This window comes from Penaeus monodon, chromosome 35, assembly GCF_015228065.2.
Source record: "Penaeus monodon isolate SGIC_2016 chromosome 35, NSTDA_Pmon_1, whole genome shotgun sequence".
Taxonomy (NCBI): Eukaryota; Metazoa; Arthropoda; class Malacostraca; order Decapoda; family Penaeidae; genus Penaeus; species Penaeus monodon.
This window is the reverse complement of record NC_051420.1, coordinates 14197454-14212453: the sequence shown is the minus strand read 5'-3', so window position 1 is coordinate 14212453 and position 15000 is coordinate 14197454. Positions and strand designations below refer to the sequence as shown.

At 36.0% G+C, this 15000-nt stretch overlaps 1 protein-coding gene across 1 annotated transcript in view; it reads left to right on the top strand.

Moving 5' to 3' along the window:
* The first annotated feature begins 9731 nt into the window (after positions 1-9731).
* Positions 9732-15000, top strand: part of LOC119595087 (vacuolar protein sorting-associated protein 62-like) — a 7814-nt gene continuing 2545 nt past the window's right edge. Inside the window, exons 1-6 of the mRNA XM_037944231.1 lie at positions 9732-9763; positions 11330-11425; positions 12172-12269; positions 12862-12967; positions 13848-14009; positions 14471-14559. Of these exons, the coding sequence (XP_037800159.1) occupies positions 11341-11425; positions 12172-12269; positions 12862-12967; positions 13848-14009; positions 14471-14559 (540 nt within the window). The 5' untranslated portion in view covers positions 9732-9763; positions 11330-11340. The remainder of the gene's footprint in view (positions 9764-11329; positions 11426-12171; positions 12270-12861; positions 12968-13847; positions 14010-14470; positions 14560-15000) is intronic.

The window sequence follows — 15000 nt, the reverse complement described above, 5'->3', positions numbered from 1 at the left end:
GATAAGTAGATTCAGATATATTTATACAGACAAATCCATACATTAATTGATAGGTAGGTAAGTAGACAGGTAAATATATGAACAGATAGACCTGTTTTAATCAGTTCCTAAATCTTGACTTTTTTATATAAAGTGTCCGTATGAAAACTGAATACACGTTTTCTTTTTCCGTTTGTGATTTTGTTTATATATAAAATTTTAGTATATGGGCATCAATAAGGAATTCAACATTATTCACAATGAAAGGAAGCACAGCCGCAAAAACGAATTGAAAATGAACGTAACGTTTCGAACACGTCAGTTTCTCATTAGACGAAGCTAATAATCATATTGTTATTTGCTTGTATTTTCATGCATATTTTACAAGGTTTTACACATTTTAATTACTACATGTTGTATGACTTTAATCTACTTTACTATATTTAGTTATCAAAGCCAGTCATTAAATTTAGTTAGATTTAGTAGTAACTGTAGTGTGGCTGCAGCTACCACTGATCTACATACAAATTGCAGTTGCGTTTTAGGTCACACTGTCATGGCGCCTGAAGATTTTGTTTGGCTTCTTGCGAAATAATAATATGCTTTATCCAGTCTGTTCTTGAGAACAGTGTTCTAGAATGATTACGGGGGTTCTGAGCATTTTTTTTTTTTTTTTTTTTTTTTTTCAGGATGATTAGATGGGGTTCTAAGTATAATATATATATATATATATATATATATATATATATATATATATATATATATATATATATATATATATTTTTTTTTTTTTTTTTTTTTTTTTTTTTTTTTTTTTTTTTTTTTAGGATGACTACGTGGGTTCTGAGCATAAAATATTTCGTTTTTTTTTTCAGGATGACTGCGTGGGTTTCGAGCATAAAATACTTCGTTTTTCCCCCGGGATGACTACGTGGGTTCCGAGCGTGTTACTTCCAGCACAACTCGAGGACTGGGAGAACTTAGTGTACATAGAACCGAGGCTGGTCAACACCGCTGTTTCTTTCATTCTCAAACACCAGCTTGAAGACGGGAGTTTCAGGGAACCGTTTACCAACGTGACGCTTGATCATAAAATGTCTTCCAAAGTCCGTATCTTCTATATTTTGTTTGTTTGTTAACTTCATTTATTTGTTACGATTTAATAATGGTGATATTAATGCTGAAATTAATGATAATGATTATAATAATAATTGTGATAGTTATAATTATCATAATTACGATTATAATGATAATGGTGATAATAATAATGATAATAGATAATACGTACTATGCAGATTCATTAATGAATAAAAGAACAATAGACCTTGCCACAAAAGGTCTGGCTCACTATCAACCCACGAGAGACATTAAAAAGGATCTTTCGGATTGAAAAAAAAATTACTTTAATAACGGACGTAAGAGATGCCGCATATAAAGAGCAGGCAAATAAAATAATAATGATAGTAATAATAAAAAGAACAAGAAAGTACGACAGACGACCTAATTCTTATAAATCCTTCGACTTATTGCCATTCCTAACTTTATCATTCATTGACTATCACCAACTCTATCTACCTCGTTCCCTTTTCCCACCATTTATTTAGTTTGTCTATTGTATATTCATTTTTTTATTTCATGTATATATATATATATATATATATATATATATATATATATATATATATATATATATATATATATATATATATATATATTTTCTCTCTCTCTCTCTCGCAATTTTTTTATTTTTTTTACCTTGTTTTAGGGAATAATGTGGACGGATGATGCGAAACCTTCCGTGCCTTTGACTGCCTTAGTGACGACAGTGCTGTACGAGGCCTCACCGTCCTTGGCTTCGGGGATGCGCTCCAGGGCCTTCACTGCGAGGGAAAGGGCGATCAGGTACGGAGATAAAAGGCGAGAGAGGTAAAGGCAAAATAAGGTAAAGAGTAAGTTGGCTTCTCTGTTCGGAAATGAATTACGTCGTTTTCTACGCGAGATTAAATAACCTCGTTTTCTGTACGTAAAGAGTAAGCTTGTTTTTGGTACGTGAAGAATAAAATCGTTTTCTTTAGACAATCATAACGAGAAGAAAAATGAAGAGAAAAAACACCTCTCTCTCTCTCTCTCTCTCTCTCTCTCTCTCTCTCTCTCTCTCTCTCTCTCTCTCTCTCTCTCTCTCTCTCTCTCTCTCTCTCTCTGGAAATGACCAAGCTTTTTTTCAGTACATAAATTACTAAGCTAATTTACTGAGTTATATTGATAGCTTTAGATTTTTTTGTAATTGCCATGTGTTTTTTCTTCAAATATCCGTTTTTCCCTGTCCCTTGCCTCGTGCATGGTAGCAGAATTATATCGTCAGCTCAGTTACCTTCCCAAAATATGCTTATAAACTTATGCCCGGTTTTAAAACTTGGTGACTTGCAATAATCTAAAAAAAAAAAAAAAAATATTCGAATTTCCTGGAATTACTCTCCAAATGCTCTTAGATACCTGGAGCAGAGTTTGGAGAGTGTGTGGGAGCCGTACGAGTTAGCCATCACCGCCTACGCCCTGACACTTGTCAATAGCCCGAGCAAGGAAGTCGCTGCGAAGATGCTAGAGAGACACGCCAGAGTTGCAGGTACTATTCGTACGACTGAAAGGGACGGTTATGCTAATGTTACAAAAGGGATAAGATTATGTGTTAATGTTATAATATTGCCACACATGTAAACAAGTTTTGTTCAGGTTGTACTTGCGCCACCAGTAGAGGACTAGTACATAAGATTGGGCTAAAGACATCTATATGAGGCTGTACTAACAACACCCATAGGGAACCAGTATGTAAGAGTGTACTACACATCTTCTTCTTCTTTTAACGGTAGGTTCATGTCTGAGCCGCCGTGGTCACAGCATGATACTTAATTGTAGTTTTCATGTTGTGATGCTCTTGGAGTGAGTACGTGGTAGGGTCCCCAGTTCCTTTCCACGGAGAGTGCCGGTGGTACCTTTTAGGTAATCATTCTCTCTATTTATCCGGGCTTGGGACCAGCACTGACTTGGGCTGGCTTGGCCACCCAGTGGCTAGGTAGGCAATCGAGGTGAAGTTCCTTGCCCAAGGGAAACAACGCGCCGGCCGGTGACTCGAACCCTCGAACTCAGATTGCCGTCGTGACAGTCTTGAGTCCAGTATATAAGATTGGGCTAACACCAACGGCAGAATACCTGTGTGTAAACTTGGACTAACGCCACCAGCAGAGGACCAGTATGTAAGATTGTAATAACGCTAGCAAAGAACGAGCATGAAAGATTTTACTAACACGACCCATAGAAGTATATAAGGTATTATTGCCACTCACAGGGGACGGCTTATATGATGGGTATACTACAGGTATTAAAACACAAGGCAGTTGTATTAATACCATTCAAGAGAAGAGAATATGCCTTAAGACTGAACTATTGCTACAAAAGGGAAAAAGTTGTATAATGTTTATATTAATGGCAGGGGGGGCAGCACATATCTGAAGGTCGTAATAATACAATACAGTTATTAAAGTGATTAAGGTGGTCTTAATACCAATCACTCATAGAGAAGCGGCATATAGGGCATAATATCATTAGTGAACTATAGTAGGAGGAATAGTACTAACAATGGCTTATGGTAAGATAACAAAAATATGTTAAGCAGCGATAAAATAGTGACCCAGGTAGCAAATTCACTGAGGCTGCAAAAAACAATAAAACCTCCCATCATATATGTAAAACAAACAAGTATACATACATGCACAATTCACGGTACACAGCCTTCGTACTAGACTGTACATAGTCAAAATATACACGAATAATCACACGAGCTCCCCCCCTCCCCCTCGTCTGTTTCTCCTCCAGACGGGAAGATCCACTGGTCGAAGAAAGCCATCGAAAGCAACGTACGGCGAGCGGAGGACAGCCAGCACTCCTTCCTCCTGCCGAAGGAACCGCAGGAGTGGGACTCCTACGCCGTGGAGGCCACTAGCTACGCCCTCATGGTGTTCCTCATACGCGAGGGCGTCACGGAGCGTCAGGAGGCCATCGTCGAGTGGCTCACCTCCGTTAGGGACTGGAATCGCGCATTCAGCTCCTCTGTGGTAGTTCACTAGAGTGTTTGTTCTTCTGTTTCTTTTCCTCGTTCTTCTTCTTTTTCTTCTTCATCCTTTTCTCCTTCTCTTCTTCTTCTTCTTCTTCTTCTTCCTCTTCCTCTTCTTCTTCCTCTTCTTCTTCCTCTCCTTCTTCCTCTCCTCCGCCGCCTCCTCTTTCTCCTTCTCTTTTTGTCTCTAATGCCAGTCTTTTCTATCCGTTATCTTAAAATCGGAACCGTAGATAGATGCCGCATGAAAGGAGAATCAAATTTCCAATTATTCAATCCTTAAAAACTGTTCTCGTCACCCAGGACACCGTGGTGGCTCTGCGGGCGCTGGCGGAGTACAGCTACCGGGCGCGGCTGAGGGACGTGACCGCCCTTCGCGTCCGGATGACCGCCACGTCCTTCCCCGTCGCCAAGACCAACATTTCCATCGGGAGGGACGCCTTGTCGCTCATGAGGAGTGTCCCGGTGAGTGGCGTTGCTGGTGGCTGGCTCGGGACGGGCTGGGCACGAGGGAGTTAGTGTGGGTATAAAGGTATGCGGTTTGGATTCATATGAACGCACGTATCCACATATGTTTGAATGGGTAAGCGCGTGGATGTATAAACATACATGCGCGCGCATGTATGTTTATACATCGCACAGTCGCACTCTCATTCACTCACTCACGCACACACACACACACACACCACACACACACACACCACACAAAACACACACAAAACACACACACACACACACACACACACACACACACACACACACACACACACACACACACACACACACACACACACTCCCCCTACACATACACACAAACACTCCCTCCTCTGCACCCACTCACACACCGCACCCCCAACTAACCTCCCAGATCGCGCGCCCATGGGGTCACGTGAACCTGGTGGCCGAAGGGGCAGGTCAGGCGGTGGCCCAACTGGAGGTCAGCTGGGGTGTTGACCTGGAACGGTACCTGAAGCGACCTGCAAGGAAGTACTTTGAGCTGCTGGTCACAGAGGCGTATCCCAACTTTAGGAACAAGAGTTTGATCACCACGACGGCGTGCGCGAGGTGGGTGACCCGGGTGAGTCACGTGAATTGAGGATGAGTGTGAATGGAGGTGTGGACGATGAATGAGGATGAGTAAAATAGAGACCCTTTAATTAGTTAGTATGAGTGAATGGAGGGTTAGATTGATGAGTGAGGATGATGAAATGGAAGGTTTGCGTGAGTGAGTGTGAGTAAATAGAGGGCTAGAATGATGAGTGAGTCTAGGTAACTGGTTATTAGAGCAATATGATTAAAGGTGAGTTATGTCTATGGTTTCAAATGAATAATGTCGTTAGGGATGAGTCACTGTTGATTAAAATAGTGTGAGGTTGGGTCTGTGCTAATTAGTATGAGGATAAGTAACTGGTAATTACAATAATGGAAGAGAGGATTAATGATATTCATGGTTTTAAATAAATGATAATAATGTTCATAATAATGATGGTAATAGTAAGGATAATGGTAATAATGATGATAATAATAATAATGATAACACGCATAATGATTTTTATTATGATAATGTCAATGATAATAAGAATAATGATGATAGTAATGATGATATTGATGGTAATAATAATGATGATAATAATAATGATAATGATGATAATAATGATAATGATGACAAAGGCAGTGATACAGTAGATAGAAATTATTAAAGTAATAATAATGATAATGATAATACCGATAGCAATGGTAATGATAATAATGTTACTGATGAAAAAAAATGATCATTACAACAATAATGATATGACCCCCGAATGTAAACAACAGATGGCTAGCGGAGGACGTGTCAAGCACAAGCCACGCAGCCATGCTTGAGATAGACACGGCAAGCGGTTACGTCATCCCACAGCCAAACGCCAACGCAGCTGTCAAGAGAAATCGAAACAAATTTCCACAGCTTGTCAACTCCCATGTCATGCCGGATCGGACTTTTTGGCAGTTCCAGTTCGTAAGTTTTATTTGTTTATTTTTTTGTTCTTGTTTTTTATTATATATTTTTGGAGTGTGTTTGATGTTTGTGTTATGTGGATATATGTATGCATGTAAGTACGTACGTCTTTCCTCTATACATGCATAGAAATACACATATAAACAAATACATGGGCATATATATAAATATACTATATATATATATAGATTATAATATATATATATATATAATATAATAATATGCGTGCGCCAAGTGCGCGCAAAACACACACACACACACACACACACACACACACACACACACACACACACACACACAAATACACACACATAAAACACACACAAACACACACACACACACTCACTCACTCACTCACTCACTCACTCACACTCACTCACTCACACAGTCACTCTCACTCTCAACTCACACACCACCACTACACGCGCACACCACACAACGCACACCCACCGCACACCACCACACACCACCACACACCAACACACACACACACACACACACACACACACACACACACACACACACACACACACACACACACACACACACACACACACACACACACACACACACACACCACAGAAGCAGGCAGTCAAGCAATCAAACACTCGTTTTAACCCCACAGGTTCCCAGTAATCAGCGCCAGTGTTTTTCCTTCACTATGAGACGTCGGTTTCCAGTGGCAAATCTGACAGCAATTCGTTCGGCAACTATATTCGAACTTTTTGCGCCAGGTGGGTGATACTGTGTATCGATGGCCGATGAGTGGTAGAGTGCAGACAAGTCGCGTCTGGCACGATGCAGGAATCTAGGGCAGCGACAAAGGTGAAACAGACTTCTTGATAGCTGTTGCAGTATATTATAATGAGAGGATGGTACAACTGACGGACAGAGGTTCGGTCCGGTCAGCGTGCTGTAGGCTGTCTGTCTGTCGCTCGCAGGCGACCCTCTTTTATACAGGTTGAACAAGGAACTCAAAAGGGTTGCGATGTACTGGGAAGTGTGTAGGAAGAATGTGATCGTTTACATGGGGCAACGTCACGAGGCGGAAGGCCTTCGGATGTTGCGTCCGCTGTCGTGTCTAGCAAAGGGTTTGGTATGTAGGGGCTGGCGTTACTGTATTAAATATATATTTATAAGTTAATAGTGTTATATGGATGGCAATAGTAGAGTGATGGAGGGTGTCTGCTACAAGTGGCCCCAAGGGAGTCCACTCAAGATCCATTAGTGAGGATATATGATGTGAGGTGAAATAGGTATTACATACTGTGTGTGTGTGTGTGGGGGGGGTATGGGTGTGTGAGACAATATATTTTTAAATTAAGTATAAAGTATAAATGCTTGGTATTAAACCAGATATGAACAATCAAGTCTGAATAACAGGTATTAAAAATAGGTAGAAAGAACAAATATTCAAAACGGGTGTAAAAAAACAAGTATTGAAAAGCAGGCATAAAGTATAGGTATAAAAACGGGCATTAATATGTTGACACCATGTAGTTGACTGGGTCTTTATACTGGGTGGTTGACCAATGATCCTTACTCAGGGAAGAATTATTAAAATTATAAATAACAGATAATAAATGGCATAAAGAGGACATTGAACAGCAATTAACTTATTGATAATAATGATAAGAGTGATAATGATGATGAAAATAAGATAATAATAATTATTATTATTAAGGAAATAGTAATAATAGATAACAATAATAATAATAATAATAATAATAATAATAATAATAATAATAATAATAATAATAATAACTCCATCCTTTATATAAAAAAAGAAGAAGGAAAAAACATCCCATTGAAACAGATCACCAACACGTTCTCTATTCCCAGAGCACTTCGAGACAGTGATCATCAACGTGACATCCTTGGCTGCCCTTGACGTGTGTGAGGTGTGCGGCTCGTACCAATGCCCATACTGCCCTCACTACAGCGGGAGGGCTTGTCTCTTACCCACCATGCCCCTGGTGGTTCTTCTGGCGTTTTCGGTAGCGCTTCTCCTTCAGGAAGTCCCTGTGGATGCGTGATTAACGGTCGTTTCCTGTTAGGTCTGGTTTTGTTTGGTAATACGCCTGTGTTTGTAACTAGATCTATGTTTGTTATTAGATTTAGATTTGTGGTTATTATTGCGCCTGTGTTTGTAATTATACCTTTATTTGTAACTAGATCTGTGTTTGTTATTAGATTTAGATTTGTGGTTGTTATTGCGCCTGTGTTTGTAATTATACCTGTAACTGTAACTAGATCTGTGTTTGTTACTTGACTTGTGTTTATTCACAGACCAGTGTTTATTGTTGCCAAATCACTGACTGGGTTTTCTTGTCTCGGTCTTGAAAGCTATACTCATTGTGGTTCGTGTTAGTAATGACGAAAAGTGTTAATATCACAAATCGACTATATTCCACTAGAACTCAAAAAAAGAAAGGAAACAATATAGTGCACCATTCACAGTTTTAATCAACACGAGGATTCATGTAGAAGATGTAGATTCCCACCCTTATAAACAAAACATACCATAGTACATTAATATTGTGCCTTTTCTATACGGCGTTGAAACATTTCAAAGAGGAGAATTAATGTAGACACATTTGATCAGTAAATGGAACTCAATAATCCCACTTTTCAGATATGGTTTATACATAACATGAGTATTTTTTTTTCTCTTTATTGAGCAACTGTGTATGGCAATTAACGTGCTTTTAGATTAATTTGAAGTAGATTGAAACAATGTATGTATAAACTCATTTGTATGTATTCGAGTACGCCTATTTGTGGGAACCAGTTTGTAAAAATTTCCTTCATGGGTGTTTATTTCCATGTGTGGATATACATATAATGTGAAATGTATAGATCATAGATATACAGACAAATGTGTGTGTGTGTGTGTGTGTGTGAGCAAATGAGCAATTAAAAGAATCATAAGTGACAGTAAAAGCAAATGTACTTATTTGAAAACAATTCAATAAAAGATGAAAAATTACTTATGGGCTTTTATTCTCCAATTAAACGCAATGACCTTGGCAACACCTATAATGATAATTAGAGCTAGATGTTGATGGTATTAGCAGTGACGCAAGAAAAAGTGATTATAATAACAATAAACATAAAATATATCAAGGTAATAATGGTAAATCAAATAATAATATTGATTATAGTAATAGTAATACGGATATTCACATAGTGCAATATCATTAATATTATAATAATTACTGCAATCAGTATCATCATTATCATAAACAATGATAATAATAACACATAATATATCATGTTATTTTCACGGACAAGGAATCAGCAGATTAGATACACGTTTATTTACACCGGGAAAAGAAACAGCTGACTGTGAAGAGATGGTTCGATTCCCACAAGATTAGTGTAATATCATTAGAAAAATAACAATGGGTTGCTGTATTCTCTCCGTTATATATTTCTCGAACAAAAAAAATAATATACAATAATACATTCACTTTTTTTTTTTTATTCTACCCATCGCGATATTTTCTTTTGAGCCAATTTCTATACTGCTTCATATATTATCAAAAAATTTTCATTAGTCATTTTTCAGTTAAAATGTCCATTAAGTCACTAATCTTTTATCTCGCCCCACGTACGCAGTTTTCTCACAGTATTATAAGGAAAAATAGTCAGTGTAGTTAGGTGGGCCCAGCGTGTTGGTAAGGACCATAGCAATAATGGTAGTAATGGTGGTGGTAGTGACGATAATGAGAATAATAGTGATGGTGATGATTTTGATATATAATGCTAGTGAATAAGATAATAATGATGGTTATATTAATAATGGTGATAACTATGTTAATGATAATAATGACAGTGGTAACGATAATGATAAGAATATTAATGGTAATACTAATAATGGTAATAATAATAATAACAATACTACTACTACTACTAATAATAATAATAATAACTAATAATAATAACGATAGCTATAATGATAACGATAGCTATAATAAAAATAATATAAATAGTAATGATAATAAAACGATAATAACGATAGTAATAATAATATGATGAGAATTACTATCGTAATTATTGTATCGAAATTACGGTCATTATTATTATTCTCGTCTTTTTTTCATTATCGTAATTATTATCGTTACTATTATTATTACTATTATTATTTTCATTATCATCATTCCTATGATAATGATAATACCAGTATTACTACTGCAATAATGCTAATAATAAAACTGGTAGTGATAATAATGATGATGATGATAATAACAGTGGTAATGATATTGATCATAATGTTCATAATTATAATAATGATTATGATTGTAATAATCATACTTATGACGAATATGATAATAATGATATTAAAATAATGACAATAATGACAAATAATAACAATAATAATGATAGTAATTATATTACTACTTCTACTACTACTACTACTGCTATTTCTAGTAATAATAATGGCAAAGATAATTAATAAAAATAATAATAATAATGCAAGTGATAATCATAATACTAATAAAAATGCAGAAGATAATAATAATCGTAATATAATAATAATAGTAGTAGTAGTAAGAGTAATAATAATAATGATAAAAATAATAATAATATCAGTAATCAGTGATAATATTGATTATAATAATAATAATAATAATAACATATTTCTTCTTGTTGTTTTTGTTGTTATTGTTGTTATTATTATTATTATTATTATTATTATTATTATTATTACTATTGTTATCATCATCATCATCATCATCAATATTATTATTTTTACGATGATAATGATAATGAAGATAATGATAATACTAGAAATATAATAATAAGGATGATAGTAGTAAGAATAATAATGATGATGATAACAATGGCAACGTTGCTGATAATAATAATGATATTTATAATAATAATAAGTATGATGATGATGATAATAATAATAATAATAATAATAATAATAATAAGAATAAGAATAAAATAATAACAATAATAATAACAATAACACGTAGTAGTAGTAGTAATAGTAATGAAAATAATATCAATAAAATTAATGATAGTGATAGTAATATTTATAATAACAATAATAATATTATTATTCTTGTTCTTTTTGTTATGATTATCATTATCATTATTGTTTTTATTGTTATTAATATCATCATCATTATAAATATTAATATCATTATTATCATTATTTTTTATCATCATCATTATTATTATTACGCACATATATCAAACCACAACATTAATATTTAACTTACTTAAAACCTCAGAACCTTTGACCATGGCAGCGACTCTCCTTCTGTTGACTCTGCTAACGGCAACAACAGGGGTTTTAGGATCACCTGTTAAACCTGTTCCAAGAGAGCGTAAGTTTTATTGACGTATGACGGTTTGCTCGTTGAAACTTCCTACTCTTGATGCTTATTTTATTTATTTGTAAAGCTTTCGGGGTGTTTGTATGATTTTTTAAAGTGAAAAGATTATTTTATAAAGTTTAGGGAAATGATCTTTTATAAAGTTTTCCTTTTTTTATATAAAATTATTAGTAGGTTATCATGAAGTTTTAGGAATATTAGGATAAAGCTTGAGAGAAAATTGTGTATTAAGTTTTAGAATTATTATCATAATTTTTTGGGGGGGAAATTAAATATTTGAAAAAATTTAGGAAAATTTATATCAAGTTTTAGAAGATATATGGATATCCATGGAGAAAGACTTGTGGAAAAAAATACGAGATGGCAACAGAAGAAGGAAAGGAAGATGAAGAAAATTAGAAAAGGAGGAGGAGGAGGAGGAAGAAAGAGAGAGACAGAGAAAGAGAGAGACAGAGAGAGAGAGAGAGAGAGAGAGAGAGAGAGAGAGAGAGAGAAAGAGAGAGAGAGAGAGAGAGAAAAGGGAGGGGGGAGAAAGAAAGAAAGAAAGAGAGTGGGATAGAAGAAAAAAAGAGAAGGAGAAACCAAAGAAACAATCAATGAGAATGAAAATAAGAATGAGAAAAGAAAGAAACAAAAAAAAAGTAAAAAAAAAAAAAAAGAGAGAGGGACGTAATAAAAATAACAGCACACCTCCTTTCCACAAACGAATAGAAAACCACCCTTACCCTTTATTTTAGTCCTCGACATCATCATAGACTGGGCGCCCCTGATATGGCTCCATCCAGAGGAGGTCTTCTTCCCTTCCAGCGTTGAATTTCACTTCGAAAACGTCGAGGTAAGTGAACGATAAATAAATAAATAAATGGTAAAATAATGATAAGGATATTAGATATACTATATCATAATGATAATAAATAAATTAATAATGAAAAGGGTCATAATGATATATGAATATATAAACACAATAAATAAGAAAATTAATATTCAGATAAATAGATTAAATAGAGTAAACGTTCGAACAGAGCATTTTATTTTTGTTTTGTATTATTAATATTATTATTATTATTATTTTTATTTTTTTATTTTTTTATTTTTTATTATTTTTTTTTTTGATATGCCAGAAGTTGTCTGTGATTAGTCTGTAGTCTTGAATGAGTATGTCGAAAATTGTCTCTAAATATTATGGCGAAAATAATCTTTAATAAGATTGTAGTCTTTCATTCACATGACGAAGATAGTCTGTAATTAGTCTGTAGTCTTTACATGGTATGGCGAAAATAGTCTGCAATTAGTATGTAGTCTATAATGAATATGACAAAAATAGTATGTAATTAATCTGTTGTTTGTAATGAATATACCCAATGGGTGTCAGTAATTGATCTATAATCTATAATACTCTGATTATCAAATGAAAACGTTCTCTTTAGGTCCGCACAGCAAACGAGACCGTGGTCCAGACCTCGCCAGACCGCTGGAGTGTGGTGACTGGACCAGAAACCAGTTCTATGCACCTGAATTCGGTTCCTGATCTTGGTCGGTGTCGATGTAGTTGTTGTTTTCACTCAAAAATCATTGTAGAAATATGTGTGTGTACGTGTGTGTGTGTGTGTGTGTGTGTGTGTGTGTGTGTGTGTGTGTGTGTGTGTGTGTGTGTGTGTGTGTGTATGAATATGTATTTGTATATAATATATATATGTATATATATATATATATATATATATATATATATATATATATGTGTGTGTGTGTGTGTGTGTGTGTGTGTGTGTGTGTGTGTGTGTGTGTGTGTGTGTGTGTCTGTGTGTGTGTGTGTATGTGTGTGTTTGTGTGTGCTGTGTGTACACACATATATGTATTTATGTAAACATATATATATATATATATATATATATATATATATATATATATATATATATATATATATTTTATATTTTATATACATGTATATGTATATATATATATATATATATATATATATATATATATATATATGTATATTATATATATATATATATGTATATATATACATATATATTGTACATATATATACATATATATAGTGCATATAATACATATACATATGTGTATGATGTAGTGTTTATATGAGAGAAGAAATGTTTTGTCGTAAGTGTTGTATGTATGTGCTGTTGTACGGGTTGTTGTGTGCTGCATGTCGTTGTGATCTATACATACACACATACATCATAAATATATATATATATAATATATATATATATATATATATATATATATATAGTATATATATATATGTATATATATGTATATATATACACACACACATATACACACAAACATACACAAAACACACACAGACACAGATACACACACGCAGGACGAGCAACAAACGTCCTTTTCTAACAGTCCTCTGCGACCCATACTCACCCACCCGCAGACTGTGCGGACTGCCTCTTGGACTGGTTTGCGGGCCAGAATGTGAGTGAAGTGACTGTCCCTACCTACGTCTTCATTAAGGACTACCACGATGCTTGCGGCACCGTAGACGTCGCATACCGCAGTTTCTACCCGTACAACTTCGGGAAAGATGTGTGCGTGGGTGAGTAGGCTGATATCGTTGTGTTTGTGATTCTTTCATCTTTGCCATCGTCTTTTTCATTTCGTTATTATTAATATCATCGCCATCGCCAGCATATAAATACACGCACGCGCGGTTTCGCACACAAACTTACACGTACGCACGCGCGCACGCACACGCGCACACGCACACAAACACACACACACACACACACACACACACACACACACACACACACACACACACACACACACACACACACACACACACACACACACACACACACACACAAACAAACAAACAAACACACACACACACACACACTACACTACACTACACACACTACTCACTAAAATTCTCACACACACTCACTACCATATACACGAGCACTCTATATGTCCCACACGTTTACCCTGTCCCTTTAATAACCGGGTTTCATTCCACAAAGATAAAAATGAAGTGTTCTGACGTCTTCTACTCAGGTGTTCCCGTTGGTGATGTGTGTGAGGGTTACATGCAGTCCTTTGGCAACCACGTAGGCGACTGGGAGCATTTCTCGATAAGGATAAGAGTGAGTTTCCTTTCACATTGTATTGAGGTTGGGGAGGTGGAGAGGGGTGGCAAGGGTTATGGAAGGAGAGAGAGAGAGAGAAGGAAGGAGAAGGGGAGAGGGGGATAAAGGGAAGGGGAGAGGGAGAAGGAGATAGGGATGGAAGGAATGAGAGAGGAAGAAGGAGATGGGGATAAAGGGAAGGAGAGAGATATAAAGGGAGAAGGAGATGGAGAGAAAGGGAGAAGGAGAGGGGGATAGAGGGGAGGAAAAAGGGAGAAGGAGAGGGGGATAGATGGAAGGAGTGAGGGAGAGGGGAGATAGAGAGAGGAGAGACAGGGGGAAAATAAGGAAGGGGTAGAGAAAGAGCGAGAGGGAGAGAGACAGAGAGAGAAAGAGAGGGAGGGAGACAGACAGGCAGACAGACAGACAGACAGACAGACAGACAGACAGACAGACAGA